Source organism: Mesoplodon mirus (assembly GCF_964341445.2).
Source record: "Mesoplodon mirus genome assembly, chromosome: 3".
Taxonomy (NCBI): Eukaryota; Metazoa; Chordata; class Mammalia; order Artiodactyla; family Ziphiidae; genus Mesoplodon; species Mesoplodon mirus.
This window is the reverse complement of record NC_138978.1, coordinates 123,752,043-123,769,342: the sequence shown is the minus strand read 5'-3', so window position 1 is coordinate 123,769,342 and position 17,300 is coordinate 123,752,043. Positions and strand designations below refer to the sequence as shown.

General features: G+C 41.9%; 1 protein-coding gene across 4 annotated transcripts in view; it reads left to right on the top strand.

Moving 5' to 3' along the window:
• CD84 (CD84 molecule) overlaps nt 1-14,996 on the top strand; it is a 46,221-nt gene extending 31,225 nt beyond the window's left edge. Inside the window, exons 3-8 of one of the 4 annotated variants that reach the window (XM_082613751.1) lie at nt 6,930-7,181; nt 7,581-7,700; nt 8,364-8,396; nt 9,757-9,854; nt 10,774-10,836; nt 12,538-14,996. In XM_082613751.1, coding sequence (XP_082469877.1) covers nt 6,930-7,181; nt 7,581-7,700; nt 8,364-8,396; nt 9,757-9,854; nt 10,774-10,836; nt 12,538-12,600 — 629 coding nt within the window. In that variant the 3' untranslated portion in view covers nt 12,601-14,996. Of the gene's footprint in view, nt 1-6,929; nt 7,182-7,580; nt 7,701-8,363; nt 8,397-9,756; nt 9,855-10,773; nt 10,837-12,534 lie in introns of all 4 variants that reach the window. The other 3 variants (XM_082613750.1, XM_082613753.1, XM_082613752.1) reach the window with 3 other exon arrangements.
• Nucleotides 14,997-17,300: the final 2,304 nt, after the last annotated feature.

Here is a 17,300-nt window from a genome sequence, read left to right as displayed (position 1 = left end):
GCTATTGCCTCAACTTATATATAATTGGTTTTTAGGTAACCCTTTACTACCTACAACTTTTATCATTCACTTTTTCATTGCTTTAGTAAAAACATTTTTTAAATGAACTTTTATCATTTTTTTCTTTTTAAACATCTTTATTGGAGTATAATTGCTTCACAATGGTGTGTTAGTTTCTGCTTTACAACAAAGTGAATCAGCTATACATATACATACATCCCCATATCTCCTCCCTCTTGTGGCTTTCTCCCACCCTCCCTATCCCACCCCTCTAGGTGGTCACAGAGCACCGAGCTGATCTCCCTGTGCTATGTGGCTGTTTCCCACTAGCTATCTATTTTACGTTTGGTAGTGTATATATGTCCATGCCACTCTCTCACTTTGTCACAGCTTACCCTTCCCCCTCCCCATATCCTCAAGTCAATTCTCTAGTAGGTCTGTGTCTTTATTCCCGTCTAACCCCTAGGTTCCTCATGACATTATTTTTCTTAGATTCCATATATATGTGTTAACATACAGTATTTGTCTTTCTCTTTCTGACTTACTTTGCTCTGTATGACAGACTCTAGTTCCATCCACCTCACTACAAATAACTCAATTTCATTTCTTTTTTGAGTAATATTCCATTGTATATATGTACCACATCTTCTTTATTCATTCATCTGTCGATGGACACTTAGGTTGCTTCCATGTTCTGGCTATTGCAAATAGAGCTGCAACTAACACTGTGGTACATGACACTTTTTGAATTATGGTTTTCTCAGGGAATATGCTCAGTAGTGGGATTGCTGGGTTGTATGGTAGTCCTATTTTTAGTTTTTTGAGGAACCTCCATACTGTTCTCTATAGTGGCTGTATCAATTTACATTCCCACCAACAGTGCAAGAGGGTTCCCTTTTCTTCACACACTCTCCAGCATTTATTGTTTGTAGATTTTTTTGATCATGGCCATTCTGACTGGAGTGAGGTGATACCTCATTGTAGTTTTGACTTGCATTTCTCTAGTGATTAGTGATGTTGAGCATTCTTTCATGTGTTTGTTGGAGATCTGTATGTCTTCTTTGGAGAAATGTCTATTTAGGTCTTCCGCCCATTTTTGGGTTGGGTTGTTTGTTATTTTGATATTGAGTTGCATGAGTTGCTTATAAATTTTGGAGGTTAATCCTTTGTCACTTGCTTCATTTGCAAATATTTTCTCCCACTCTGAGGGTTGTCTTTTCGTCTTGTTTATGGTTTCCTTTGCAGTGCAAAATCTTTTAAGTTTCATTAGATCCCAATAATTTGTTTTTATTTCCATTTCTCTAGGAGGTGGGTCAAAAGGACCTTGCTGTGATTTATGTCATAGTGTGCTCTGCCTATGTTTTCCTCTAAAGTTTATGAAGTCTGTCCTTACATTTAGATCTTTAATCCATTTTCAGTTTATTTTTGTGTATGGTATTAGGGAGTGCTCTAATTTCATTCTTTTACATGTAGCCATCCAGTTTTCCCAGCACCACTTATTGAAGAGGCTGTCTTTTCTCTATTGTATATTCTTGCCCCCTTTATCAAAGTTAAGATGACCATATGTGTGTGGGCTTATCTCTGGGCTTACTATCCTGTTCCATTGATCTATATTTCTGTTTTTGTGCGAGTACCATACTGTCTTAATTACTGTAGGTTTGTAGTATAGTCTGAAGTCTGGGAGCCTGATTCCTCCAGCTCTGTTTTTCTTTTCTGAAGATTGCTTTGGCTCTTCAGGTCTTTTGTGTTTCAGTACAAATTTTGAAAATTTTTTTCTAGTTCTGTGAAAAATGCCATTGGTAATTTGATAGGGATTACATTGAGTCTGTAGATTACTTTGGGTAGTAGAGTCATTTTAACAATGTTGATTCTTCCAATCTAAGAACATGGTATATCTCTCCATCTGTTTGAATCATCTTTCATTTCTTTCATCAGTGTCTTATAGTTTTCTGCATACAGGTCTTTTGTCTCCTTAGGTAGGTATATTCCTAGGTATTTTATTCTTATTTTTGCAATGGTAAATGTGAGTGTTTCCTTAATTTCTCTTTAAGATTTTTCATCATTAGTGTATAGGAATGTAAGAGATTTCTGTGCATTAATTTTGTATCCTGCTACTTTACCAAATTCATTAGTTAGCTCTAGTAGTTTTCTGGTGGCATCTTTAGGATTCTCTATGTATAGTATCATGTCATCTGCAAACAGTGACAGCTTTACTCTTCTTTTCTGATTTGGACTCTTATTTCTTTTTCTTCTCTGATTGCGGTGGCTAAAACTTTCAAAACTATGTTGAATAATAGTGGTGAGAGTGGACAACCTTGTCTTCTTCCCACTCGTAGAGGAAATGGGTTCAGTTTTTCACCATTGAGAACTATGTTGGCTGTGTGTTTGTCATATATGACCTTAATTATGTTGAGGTAAGTTCCCTCCATGCCTACTTTCTGGAGGGCTTCTATCATAAATGGGTGTTGAATTTTGTCAAAAGCTTTTTCTACATCTATTGAAATGATCATATGGTTTTTCTCCTTCTATTTGTTAATATAGTTTATCACATTGACTGATTTGCATATATTGCAGAATCCTTGCATTCCTGGGATAAACCCTGCTTGATCATGGTGTATGATCAGTTTAATGTGCTGTTGGATTCTGTTTGCTAGTATTTTGGTGAGGATTTTTTGCAACTGTGTTCATCAGTGATATTGGCCTGTAGTTTTATTCCTTTGTGACATCTTTGGTTTTGGTATCAGCGTTATGGTGGCCTTGTAGAATGAGTTCAGCAGTGTTCCTCCTTCTGCTATATTTTGGAAGAGTTTGAGAAGGATAGGTGTTAGCTCTTCTCTAAATGTTTGATAGAATTCGCCTGTGAAGCCATCTGGCCCTGGGCTTTTGTTTGTCGCAAGATTTTTAATCACAGTCTGAATTTCAGTGCTTGTGATTCATTTGTTTATACTTTCTATTTCTTCCTGGATCAGTCTCGGACAGTGGTGCTTTTCTAAGAATTTGTCCCTTTCATCCTGGTTGTCCATTTTATTGGCATATAGTTGCTTGTAGTAATCTCTCATGATCGTTTGTATTTCTTCAGTGTCAGTTATTACTTCTTTTTCATTTCTAATTCTATTGATTTGAGTCTTCTCCCTTTTTTTCTTGAATGAGTCTGGCTAATGGTTTATCAATTTTGTTTACCTTCTCAAAGGACCAGCTTTTAGTTTTATTGATCTTTGCTATTGTTTCCTTCATTTCTTTATCATTTATTTCTGATCTGATCTTAATGATTTCTTTCCTTCTGCTAACTTTGGGGGTTTTTTGTTCTTCTTTCTCTAATTGCTATAGGTGTACGGTTAGGTTGTTTACATGAGATGTTTCTTGTTTCTTCAGGTAGGATTGTATTGCTATAAACTTCCTTCATAAAACTGCTTTTGCTGTATCCCATAAGTTTTGGGTTATCGTGTTTTCATTGTCATTTGTTTCTAGGTATTTTTTGATTTCCTCTTTCATTTCTTCATTGATCTCTTGGTTATTAAGTAGTGTATTGTTTAGCCTCCATGTGTTTGTATTTTTTACAGATTGTTTCTTGTAATTGATATCTAGTCTCATAGTGTTGTGGTCAGAAAAGACACTTGATATGATTTAAATTTTCTTAAATTTACCAAGGCTTGATTTGTGACCCAAGATATGATCTATCAGGAGGATGTTCCCTAAGCACTTGAAAAAAAAGTGTAATCCACTGTTTTGGGTTGGTATGTCCTATAAATATCAATTAAGTTCATCTTGTTTAATGTATCATATAAAGTTTGTGTTTCCTTTTTTTTTTTTCATTTTGGATGATTGGTCCATTGGTGAAAGTGGGGTGTTAAAGTCCCATACGAAGATTGTGTTCCTGTCAATTTCCCCTTTTATGGCTGTTAGCAGTTGCCTTATATATTGAGGTGCACCTATGTTGAGTGCATAAATGTTTACAATTGTTATATCTTCTTCTTGGATTGATCCCTTGATCATTATGTAGTGTCCTTCTTTGTCTCTTGTAATAGTCTTTATTCTAAAGTCTATTTTGTCTGATATGAAAATTGCTATTCCAGCTTTCTTTTGATATCCATTTGCGTGGAATATCTTTCCATCCCCTCACTTTCAATGTGTATGTATCCCTAGGTCTGAAGTGGGTCTCTTGTAGACAGCATATATAAGGGTCTTGTTTCTGTATGCATTCAGCCAGTCTATGACTTTTGGTTGGAGCACTGAATCCATTTACATTTAAGGTAATTATCCATATGTATGTTCCTGTTACCAGTTTCTTAATTGTTTTGGGTTTGTTATTGTAGGTCTTTTCCTTCTCTTGTGTTTCCTGCCTAAGGAAATTCCTTTAGCATTTGTTGTAAAGCTGGTTTGGTGGTGCTGAACTCTCTTAGCTTTTGCCTGTCTGTAAAGCTTTAAATTTCTCTGTTGAAACTGAATGAGATCCTCGCTGGGTAGAGTAATCTTGTTTGTAGGTCTTTCCCTTTCATTACTTTAAATATGTCCTACCAGTCCCTTCTGGCTTGCAGTGTTTCTGCTGAAAGATCAGCTGTTAACCTTGTGGAGATTCCCTTGTATGTTATTTGTTGTTTTTCCCTTGTTGCTTGTAATAGTTTTTTCTTTGTATTTAATTTTTGATAGTTTGATTAGTATGTGTCTTGGAATGTTTCTCCTTGGATTTATCCTATATGGGACTCTCTGTGCTTCCTGGACTTGATTGATTATTTCCTTTACTGTATTAGGAAACTTTTCAACTATAACCTCTTAAAATATTTTCTCAGTCCCTTTGTTTTTCTCTTCTTTTTCTGGGACCCTTATAATTCGCATATTGGTGCCTTTAATGTTGTCCTAGAAGTCTATGAGACTGTCCTCATTTCTTTTCATTCTTTTTTCTTTATTCTGCTCTGAAGTAGTTATTTCCACTATTTTACCTTCCAGGTCACTTATCCATTCTTCTGCCTCAGTTATTCTGCTATTGATCCCTTCTAGAGAATTTTTAATTTTATCTATTGTGTTGTTTAACGTTGTTTGTTTGCTCTTTAGTTCTTCTAGGTCCTTGTTAAATGTTTCTTGTATTTTCTCCATTCTTTTTCCAGTATTTTGGATCATCTTTACTATCACTTTTCTGAATTCTTTTTCAGGTAGACTGCCTATTTCCTCTTCATCTGTTTGGTCTGGTGGGTCTTTACCTTGCTCCTTCATCTGCTGTGTGTTTTTCTGTCTTCTCATTTTGCTTCACTTACTGTGTTTGGAGTCTCCTTTTCACAGGCTTCAGGTTCCTAGCTCCCATTGTTTTTGGAGTCTGTCCCCAGTGGCTAAGTTTGGTTCAGTGTGTTGTGTAGGTTTCCTGGTGGAGGGGACTAGTGCCTGTGTTCTGGTGGATTCAGCTGGATCTTGTCTTTCTGGTGGGCACGACCACGTCTAGTGGTGTGTTTTGGGGTGCCTGTGACCTTATTATGATTTTAGGCAGCCTCTCTGCTAATGGGTGGGGTTGTGCTCCTGTCTTGGTAGCTGTTCAGCATAGGGTGTCCAGCATTGTACCTTGCTCATCGTTGAGTGGAGTAGGTCTTAGCACTGAGATGGAGATTTCTGGGAGAGCCTTCACCGTTTGATACTACATGGAGCTGGGAGGTCTCTAGTGGACCCATGTCCTGAACTCAGCTCTCCCACCTCAGAGGCACAGACCTGACATTCAGCCAGAGCATGAAGACCCTGTCAGCCACACAGCTCAGAAGAAAAGGGAGAAAAAAAGGAAGAACAAAAAATAAAATAAAATAAATATAAAAAAATTTATTAATATAAAAAAATAATTATTAACAATAGAAAAAATTAAAAAGCAATAAAAAAGAAAAGAAAAGAAAGAAGGAAGTGAGCAACCAAACCAAAAAACAAATCTACCAATGATAACAAACTCTAAAATGTACACTAAAAAAAAAGAAAGAAAGAAACCGGACAGACAGAACCCTAGGACAAAGCTATACAGACAAGATCACACCAAGAAACATACACATACACACTCACAAAAAGAAGAAAAGGAAAAAAATACATATATCTTTTGGGAAGTCTGAGGTCTTCTGTCAACGTTCAGTAGGTAGGTGTTCTGTAGGAGTTGTTCCACATGTAGATGTATTTCTGATATATTTGTGGGGAGGAAGGTGATCTCCACGTCTTACTCCTCCTCCATCTTGAAGGTCTCCCCCCTTTCAGTAGTTTTTGTTGAGCATTTATATCCCTAGCCAACATATCATTGCAACTGATGAGGGAACCAACATGAGGAGTGGATAAACACAACCAACATATATATTGGTTGACATTTTCATTTAAGTTCAGTAATAAGAAAAAAGTGATTCAACAAAGACATATATATTGGAGCTTCACTTGTTCATCAATGATGTGAGCAACTTCTTTGCTGAACTGGATAGTGGTTTTCAAATACTGGAAGAACATTTCCAATTTTTTGTGTGCTATTCACAATATAATGGCTACAGACAGGATGCATTGTTAGTTTAATCTGCTTCAGTACCCTCTCCTTCATTGCTTTCTTAAGTCTAGTGTGACAATCAAGAAAACAGTAAGTCAAGCCCTAGTTTGCAGCATTTGCCAATTTCTTTGGTGTAAATACTCCCACTTTGGCTGATTTTAAGACCTGCAAAGTTGGGAAGACTTTACATTGATACATCATTACAAGGGATAGATACAATAGATGTAAATAACCTCTAGAGCATAGATTATAGTAAATTGTCCAAAAAAATTAGAAAGTGATGAGTTTTGAAGAGTTATTAGCTTTGTTTTTAATATAATTTATTTCATTGTAAGTTTTTAACATCCATCATGAAAATTTCTGAAAATTTAACAGTTGGCTCCCACAAGCTGGTATAGGCCAGCTCCAGCTTACCACTGGCTCATGTGTTTTCTCCTCATAGGTCGGCTTGGGAAGCCAAAAATTACTCAGAGTTTAATGACATCTGTGAATAGCACCTGCAATGTCACACTGACATGCTCTGTCGAGAAAGAAGAAAAGAATGTGACATACAGTTGGAGTCCACTGGGGGAAGAAGGCAATGTTCTTCGAGTCTTCCAGACCCCTGACAACCAAGAACTGACTTACACGTGTACAGCATGGAACCCTGTCAGCAACAATTCTGACTCCATCTCTGCCAAGCAGCTCTGTGCAGGTAACCATCTCTGTCCATCTCTCCTGGAGTCTCAGAAATCACTATAACCTGCTGCAAGGCCTGAATCGGCCCTAGCTCTCCAGGGGAAGGTGCCTCCCTTATGCCAGGGTTGGACCCAGGGGAATTCTCTTCCCAAAAAGCCCTAGAAAAGAATCCAAAGCCTTCTGGGTGATGCTGGGCATTTCAGGGTGTTCTGAGGCAGCCCCCGCTCAGCTCCCCAATTCAGTTTCTGATCTTGACCTTTAATAGCAGGAAGTACAGTTTCCCTCGGAGCTTTGGCACTCCCCTCTATCCATATTGAGTGTCCTCCAGGGGAGTGCCCCTGAATGTGGACAAGCTTGCTCAGCCTCTAAGGCCTATTTCCTGAGAGTCAAGTCTCACAGCATCTTCTATTTCCAGACATCGCAATGGGCCTCCATACTCACCGCACTGTGCTGCTGAGTGGGCTGGCTGTGCTCTCTCTGCTTCTAATCATTCTAGCTTCAGTGATTTTGTTCCTTTTGCACAAAAGAGGACAAGGTAAGATTTTCTCAGAAGTTAAAATGTGGAAATGCACCTTCCTTCTTCCTTCTTCCTGGGACTGAAGTCATTTATCCAAGGTGGGGTGGAAATATCCTTTGTTCCAGGGAATTAGCCTTCCTAAAATCCCCAGTCCCTCACCTTACCATCTCCCAGAAAGATTGTACTGAGGACTATATAACATTATCCTGAACTGTCTTCAAAATATGTTACTGGGATCACCAAGATGTGGTGGGCCTAGAACTTGGGTTCGAGTTTAGCACTGGCATTAACAATCTGTGCTTCATGGGATACATGTCTTTACCTCTCTGACTCAATGTTCTCACATGTGAAATGAGGTTTGGACTAGGTCTCCAAGGTCACTTCCGATTCCATCAAAACTGTGAGCTTTGAAATGTCATTGAGGGACATGTACTAATTTTATATTCCATGGTTGTCACTAGATCCCTTTGGGTCCCTCTGGATCATTCTGTAATTGTGACCATTCTCAATTCAGAAAACCTGATCTTTGGCCCTAGGGGATCATTATACCCTCCTATTCCTCCTAACTCCGTGTCCACCCAAAATCTTGCTTTCCCACTGATCATAATAACAAGCCTGAATGTAGCGAGGCTCTACATCTGATTCCATATTCCTGACTCTCCTTTGTGTCTGATTCCTCAGGTTCCCACTTAAAGACCTTCAGTAAGAACCCTGGTAAGTTCTCAGCCATGAGTTTCCCTGTGTGATGGAAGAGATGCATTCACAGCAGAGTGGTTAAGCCTAAGCTTGTACTTTGCAGGCAGTCTGGGGTGAAGGTGCCAGCTTGACCATTTATCAACTACCAGTTATTTGATCACTGTCTCAGTTTTCTCTGTTGTAAAATATGCATAAAAATAGGATGTACTGCATATAAATATTAAATGGATTTAATGAATTACACATATAAAATACTTGGCCCAGTGCCTGGTACCTCGTAAGTACTCAGTTAGTGTTAGATACTATACTTACAATCGACCAACCTGGGCTTGGCACAGAAGGAGGCATTCTGGCAGAAGAGAGTCTGTGACATGAACTGTAACTCAAATGGCGTCATGATGGGGAGAAATCACACAACCTGCCCAGGCCATAGGTGATGTTTAGGGCTCCTCAAAGAGGCATCTGCCTCCAATCTCTCACAGCCTCGTGGGAAGGAATAAGGGCTATTTTTTCATCTGCAAATGAGATAAGAGAGAGCACTGGGTCCGGCTCACTCACCAGGTCTGAGGCAGGGGCTACAACAGGACTAAACTCTGAAACACTGGATCCCTGTAATATCACTCAGCTCAGACTTGTTGTCTGCGGATATGCTGGTGTCCTGGAATATGAAGGCCCCAAATTCTGGCTATCTCTTTTCAACTTGACCCTAAAATGTTCCATGTTAGGAGCAAAGAAAAGCAGTACACTGGGAGGAATGCCCACGAATTCTTAAAAGTAGGGACTTATCTCTCTTGTCTGCTGCTCCGTGACCTCATACATAGCTTGGCATGTGGAGAGAGCTTAACAAATCTTTGACTCTGTGAATCAGTCAAGCAACAAATATTTGTGGAGCATCTACTACAGGTCTAACATTGAGGTGGTAAAAGAAAGGTATGCACCAGAAGAGGCCAACACAGTGTATAACTAGAGAGAATCATTCTAGTCGAAAAATTAAGACCCTCACGTGAAAAGAAAACTAGCCATGCAAGGCAGTGGATGCTAAGTGCCAGAGACACTAAGACCCTGGGTGGAAAAGCTACCTTCAGTGCCAACACCGGGATTGGGGAGAATCTCTTTACCCTAATGTGGGCTTTGGAGCAGAAAAGAATTCCCACTGAGCTCTGGATGAAACCTGAGCCAGGTGTCTCCCATACCACATGCCATCCCTAGAAAAGGAAAAGAGAGTCAAGGATCCAAGCATCCATCTCAAGAGGATGGGAGTCATTTAACCTCTTGGGGTTTTATTTCTTCATCTGAAAAAGAGAACATTAGAATAGATCACCTCGAAAAATTCATCCACATTTCACATACTGTGGTTCTATGTTTGTTTGTGACACAGATGCTGCCTCAAAGAAAACAATATACACATACGTCACAGTTCCAAGAGACACCCAGACAGCAGAGCCCAGGATCTATGATGAAATCCCACAGTCCAAGGTGAGGTGATGCTACTCGTGGGTCTCCACCACAACCCCCCAGGACAGGGAGTCATGGGCAGCAGCCACAGCCAAGAGCCTGACGGGGTCCAACCAGGAAATACCAGGTCAGGGAAATGATGCCATAAGTCTTTCTATGAGGACAAGAATATGGTCAAGTGTCACCCCATAACAGCCTCCCAGGGTTGAAGCCTCATGCTTCCACATGAGAGCCTGGCTCCAGGTTAAATGAGAGTCATGACTAAGAGCAAAGCACCTTCTATATGGGACCCACAACAGGGGTGTCCCTTTTGTTAGGTGAGAGCTGTTATGTGGCCACTACAGGTGAACAATTTGCTAAGGGGGTTTCAAGGTCACAGAACTGAGAGAGGTCCCCTTGAACTTGACTTCTTGGTCTGGCTGCAGCAACAGCTTGCTTTCCTCAGGCTGATTCACTCTGTCCCACAGCCTTGCCTCTCGCCTGCCTTTTACCTGCCTGTCCCTCCCTCACCTCCACCCTGAACCAGACTTCTACATGGTATTGCCTTTCTCTGTGCCCCCACCAGCGTGCTCTCCTAAAGTCTCCAAGGAGTGAAAGGGAAACAGGTCTGCTAGGTCAGTCCAGCCTTGTACTTGGACTGATAGGTCAGCTGGGTCCATAGAGCCCATGGAAAGCTAAAATTCTGACTAAGCAAGACTCAGTCTGACCCCTCTTCTTGGCTTCTGAAGATTTTTCCCAATGGCTGTCAACTGTCCCATGCTCACCTCCACCTGAACCTGATCCTCTCCAAAGCTGGATGGAACCAGAGTTGAAGCTGGAGAGGAGGCCACCTAGTGAAAGTGCAACCAGAGAGGGCTGATGGGCAGAAGCAGAAGTAAGAAGGGGGACTCATAAGATTTTACCTGGGCTCCCTCACTGAGGGAAGATGGGTATTTTACAGGTGCTCCCCACCAAGGAGGAGCCAGTGAACACGATTTATTCCATAGTGCAGTACTCTGATAAGGTAAAGACTTTCTGATTTTTAGCCTTGTTGTCCTGTCTATTCCAACCTTTCTGCTGTATCTTGTCCATACAACCAGGAATCAGCTGGTTCCCTTGGGACTCTATGCTTCTCAGGATTAATTGCTGAGGGCCTTGGTCTCATTCCACCTATGCACAGAGCCCTACTTCCCAGGTCCATGACCATCCACAAGCTGGCTTCCTTGATGCTGATCCCACACTTTATATGCAGGAGCCCCTAGGCCTCTGAACTACAGTGTGGAAACTCCAGCCTCTATAACATCCAAGGCCATTGCTAGCTCACAGTGTGGAAATTAGAAAGCAGGTGTCCCCCACCTTCCCCCTACCCCGGGCAGACACAGGCCCACACCAAGTGCACAGTAGAACACAAGGGCAAGTAGAACACAAGCTGAACCCCCGTTCCCATTTGCTCCCTCAGCAGACCCTCACAGTGTGTAACATGCCCAACCATTTGTAGAGCTCTAGTGACACTCACATTCCCTGTGCCTCAGTGTCCTTCTCTCAATTATGCAAAGAGAGAAGATAAGTCCTGATCTTTGACAGGACTTTCAGTTTGGGGGATCTGGTGAGGAGTTGATACTGTCTGAGGGTCCTCATTTCTGCTACAGTAAGGACAGCTCTGGGGTATCTGAGTGAATCAAATATTTTGGCAGTGTTTCTGTTTAATAGCTGAGCTAATAGGTAGGAAGTTCATCATGAAAGATAAATTTGAACCCAGAAGTCTCGGAGGAAAGGGATAATAATGATAACAAATGAAGAGTGAGAAGAAATATAGGGATATCAAAATGGAATGCAAATGAATCCATGAATAAGAATTAAGAGCTGATTCTATGAGGCATCTATGAGTTGGCCAAGTAGGAAGGTCGTAAGGGAACTCAATGCACAGGTCAGTTTGAATGTAAAGATAAGCTAAGTGTCCTGGAGAACAAGGTAAAAGGACCTTGACTTCCTCAGTGATCAGGAGATGAAAGGAGGGAGAAGGAAAAGAAGGAGGTGAGTGAGGAAAGAGGAGGAGGAGGGAAAAGGGAGGAGAAGCAGGAAGCGGGAAGCAAGGTGTCCGCATGTTTGAACCAGGATTGGAAAGAGAGTGGGAGGAAACAGAGAAGAAAATACAACTGGAAAAGACTAGACTTGAGGGATTAGTCAGGGACTCTTGGATTGAGACATCTCAAAGTAAACCCTCTAGACAAGTTGGATGACAATTATTAATTTGGATAATGTGTAATTTAAAACCTAGGACTCTGCAAGCCAATGGGAGAGTTGTCTGCAGTATTCTAAGTAACTAGAGCATATGACACCAGTGGAGGTGACTCACCACTAAATATAGGCCAAGGTGCAGTTACTGTGATACAGAAGGAATGAAGGCTGAACTAGGAACATGGAACATGGGTAGCTTGAGCCTGGATGTTGCCTCAAGTCTATAATCAAAATCAGTGCAAATATCCACATTCTCTACTGCTGCTTTTTCCTAAGCTAAGAAGTTGATTACCCAAGGGCTTCCAAATTGCGTGGCTGGAACAGAGGTGAGCGACTCAGCAAAGGACAAGGCCCTGCTACCCAGTTTACCCCAGAACCAGGGAAATCTAAGGCCATTTGCATGACTCTTGAGGGCTCCTTGTGGGACTGGAATTCCCTACCAGCACCTTTCAGTCAACATGTCCTCCTTCTCCCTTTTGTGCAGATGGGGAAAACCAACACTCAAGACAGCAAACCTCCTGGGACTTCAAGCTATGAAATTGTGATCTAGGCTCCCAGATGGAATTCTCCCCATGGAAACTGAGCTACAACCATACCTACTGGCAGATGCTCCAGACCTAGACTTGCTCGGCTCAGATCTTACCTGGAGATTGCAAATCACCAGATCCCAACACGTAAGCAAAGAAGCAAACACTCTGTTGCTGGGCATAGCTTGTGCCTAGATAAGCAAATGGATGTATGCCCTTTCTGAAATCGCTCCCTTCCTGATGAATGACAAGTGCTTCCCACCCTTCTTCACACCGCAGCACATGGAGAAAATATTTTTATGGCCCAATGGAGTAAACAGTCAAGATTGCTCATGGCTGGAGGCTGTGTATGACCAGAGGTGATGACCATTCCCAGCAACCCCATATGTGAAGGATCCACATTTTGCACACCTGTAATCTGCCATGACACACCACTTAGGAGCCTCTTCTCACACTCAATATATGGGAGGAGCCCTGGTCCCTGACTTCCCCAAGTCCACACTGCACCTTGGGCAGATGAGCCCCTCACATGAGTACATGGCTTGGCATGTAGAGTGTGGACTGCATTTCAGCCTCTGTTTGTCCCTTTGCCTGGGAAACTTTGTTCAGGGTACACCTTGCTGGACCAGCCCAACCCTATATGACTGTGTGGTATGGGAAGCCATCAGAGTTGTGGCTCTCAGCTGTGCAGACACAGTCTCCCAATAGAGTGTTGGAAAATGCTCTTTCTGTAGGAACTAGACCGCTGGGGCATTATTCTTCAGGCTCCACTTCAGAAACTTCATAATATATATTTTTCTGGCCAAGTTTTCCTTCTATATCACTCTGTGATTGTTAATTTTATGTGTCAACTTGATTGGACCATGGGGTGCCCAGATATCTGGTTAAACATTATTCAGGCTGTGAGTGTGAGGGATGAGATAAACAATTGAATTGGTAGACTGAGTAAAGCAGATTAATCTTCCCCTCCAGTGTGGGTGGGCATCACCAAATCCATTGAAAACCTGAATAGAACAAAAAAGCAGAGTAAGGGAAAATCCATTCTCTCTCTGCCTGTCTTTGAAATGGGACATCAGTCTTCTCCTGCCTTAGGACTTGCACATGGACTGGAATGTCCATGATCAGCTCTCCTGGTTCTCAGGCCATTGGACTCAGACCGGAACTATACCATCACCTCTCCAGCTTGCTGACTACAGATCTTGGAATTTTTCAATCTCCATAACCACATGAGTCAATTCCTTTATAGCTATTTCCTGTTGGATCTGTTTCTCTGCAGAACCAGGCTAATACACTCTCCAAACAGCCTCATCAAGAAGAAGAAGCCAGGGCTTCCCTGGTGGCGCAGTGGTTGAGAGTCCACCTGCTGATGGAGGGGACACGGGTTCGTGCCCCAGTCCGGGAAGATCCCACATGCCACAGAGTGGCTAGGCCCGTGAGCCATGGCCGCTGAGCCTGTGCGTCCGCAGCCTGTGCTCCACAACGGGAGAGGCCACAACAGTGAGACGCCCACGTACCACAAAAGAAAAAAAAGAAGAAGAAGAAGAAGAAGAACCTCAGTCTCTAAAAGGAATTGCTCAGCTATATTTCTGGCACTTTAGGGGAACCCAACCATCAAAACAATAGACCTTGAAGGAAGCAGTCATTCTCTAGAGGGAACTTGGTAAATGACAGTATAGATGATGAAACTGGGTTCACCTCAGCTCCTAAGGCTCATCCCAGAAAGTAGTGGAGTTCAAGCTGATGTTAATGACCCTCCCCCTTCCCCTGACAGCACTGAGGAGGAATCACCTATGGCTGAGCAGAACACTGAAGTAAGCATTTGAAAAATTGTTTCCCTTATGTGTTAGCAAAATATAACCAGCTAAATCCTAAACCCCCATGAACAATCCCAGGATGGATAGCAGAAATAAACTGGATTTAGGCAGAATGAAGTTGTTAGTCCCCATTAATGGGTCCATAGAACCACCTAGCCCTGACTCTCATTAGCACTGTGTTGGGGGTTGCAAGGCCTCCAAAGTGTAAGATGAGCATGATGTCTGCCCTGGTCTAGCTAAAGTACAAACACTACAGTTAAATTCTGAACTACATGCTACAGGGAGTGGCATGAGCTAGCACAGTCAGAAAAGATCTTATGGAGGAAGTGCAGCTGAAGCTGGACCTCAAAAGGATGGATGGAATTTGGCAGAGAATGAAGAAGACAGAAGGCATCCAAGTGAGGAAGGCATGAAAGAAAGAAAAGGACTGGATCTGTGTCATATATTTGGGATACCTCCCCAGATATACCACACATGTTCACAGTCCCTTGCCTGTGTGTGGCACAGTGCTCAGCTGGAATGTATGCCCCCACCCCCTGTCCATTTACACATCCTTCAATACCCAGCTCAAATGTCACCTCGTCTATGAAGCTTTCCCTGGTATCACTAGCCAAATTAACTATGGTTCTTTTTGCACTCCTTCCCCCACCCCTTTGGTCTTTCTGTCATTAAAACTTATTTCATTCTACCTTACAGTATAGATTATTATTTGTTTCCCTCTATGTTGTCCATTACTTAAAGGCAAGGCCCATGACTTCATGATCATGAAGAGGTGATCATGAGAGGTAATAGTTTTATTCATCTCTGTATCTACCGCCAGCCAGCATGGTGCCTTGTACCTTGCTTGTGAGCTATAAATGCTGTTGAATAGAATTGAAAGTGACCAGCCAGCTTGCAAAGAAGATACATATTGGAAATACTGATGGATAGGAGCCAATAAGCACAGTGGAATCAAATCATGGCAAGCATTACATATCAAGAGGCAGACATCAGAGTCTATTCCTAGTGTAAGGACACTTTGGAGGGAGAAGATTTTCAGAGTTAGACAGACCAGCTAAGACATCAAGTGATGCAATGAACCAGGTGTGAAGAGGTGAAAGGCAGTCACCCTAGGAAAGGGTATGAAGGAGGAAATAAAAAGATGTGGTCCTAAAGGATGAAGAAGTTCCAAAGTCACACTGAACAGGCTGTTTCTTCTAAAATAAAAGTACTCCTTTATGTGAGTTGAGGGATTGCTCCTGAATATCTTCATTCTGTAACTGCTGCACCTGCCTCTCTCTGGTGTGCTTACTCAGTCACATTCTTAGGTATACTAACACCCCAGTGGAAAGGTGGGGTGGGAGAGAAAGGAAAGAAAGAAAGGAAAGAACCAGAGATAGGTGTTCCTTAGGTCTTCCAGGAGAACGAGCCTGGGATGGAACCAGTGCACAGAAATTCTTCAAGTGGGCTTTGGGACTCAGGACCACTGTGTTTGATTCTTTCCTGTGAATCTTCTGATTTATGAAGACATAAGCTACTCACCCCATTCCCAAGGGCTCAGTTCTCAGATAATCCTTCTGTAAAATGAATGTGATCTTATTTTCCCCTTCACATATTTCCATACAAACTAGATTATGAACAACAGGTCTATAAAATCAAAGTATTCTTTCAATGGAGAGGATCTTGTATCAGACAAAGATGTGCTAGTTTAAAAATGTGCATTGAAATTGAAATCTCAGGGGCAGGGCCCTCTAGTGGAAAGCAGCGGTAAGACAGGACACTCCCTCGCAAGTCAACGTGGGCTTTACCAGGGAACTGAGTTAATGCCTTTCAGAAAAAGAAAGTGAAGCTGATTTAAAATGAGATTTTTTTTTAAAGCTATAGAACATTATGAACTGCACAACCCACAAGAGAAGAGCTGGACTGGGCCACCTATGGAAAGTGGGCATAGGAAGGAGCCTGGCTGGTCCAGGCTATGTAAACAGAGAGCACTTCTCATGGTTACTCCTGGAGAAAAGAAATGACTGGGGGCTTCCCTGGTGGCGCAGTGGCTAAGAATCCGCCTGCCAATGCAGCGGACACGTGTTCGAGCCCTGGACTGGGAAGATCCCACATGCCTCAGAGTAACTAAGCCCGTGTGCCACAACTACTGAGCCTGTGCGCCTAGAGCCTGTGCTCTGCAACAAAAGAAGCCATCGCAATGAGAAGCCTGCACACCACAGCAAAGAGTAGCCCCCCTGTTCACCGCAACTAGAGAAAGCCCGCACGTAGCAACGAAGACACAACACAGCCAAAAATAAATAAATTTAAAAAAAAAAAGAAAAGAAATGACCGGACTATATTTTCTTCAAGATCCATTACTTTCCTTCTATTTGAATTTTCCCTGAATTTCCCTTGATTTGTAAAATTTTCTCGCATGGAATTAGTGAGAATCCCTATTGGCTGTAAAATGAAGCTTAAGGACACAATAGGAAAAAGTGTAATGAGTAGTCACAAGTGTGGGCTCTGATGCTAGAGCACCTGGGTCTGAACGCTGGTTTCTTAGATATGTGACCTTAGGCAAGTTATTTTAACCTCTCTGTGTCTCAGTTTGCCCATCTGTAAAATAGGGATAATACTGGCTCCTACCTTGTAGGGTTGATGTGGGGATTAAATGAGGTGTTCTGTGCCTGCACACAGTAAAGCCCTGGATCATTACATTAGCTGTTCTTATAGGCCTGAAACCGTCATAAGATGCTAAACCAAAATTATGAAATAAGGTTCTTGCAACACAAGTGTACCTGATATTGTGCTAAATTAACATGGTATATCAAGCTTTTAACTCTCAATCCTCAACTCAATATCTGCTCCTATTATTTCACTTATTACACTACATCCTAATTACCTGATAGCATACCTTTCTCCTCAACTAGTGAGAGCACAGGGACTAT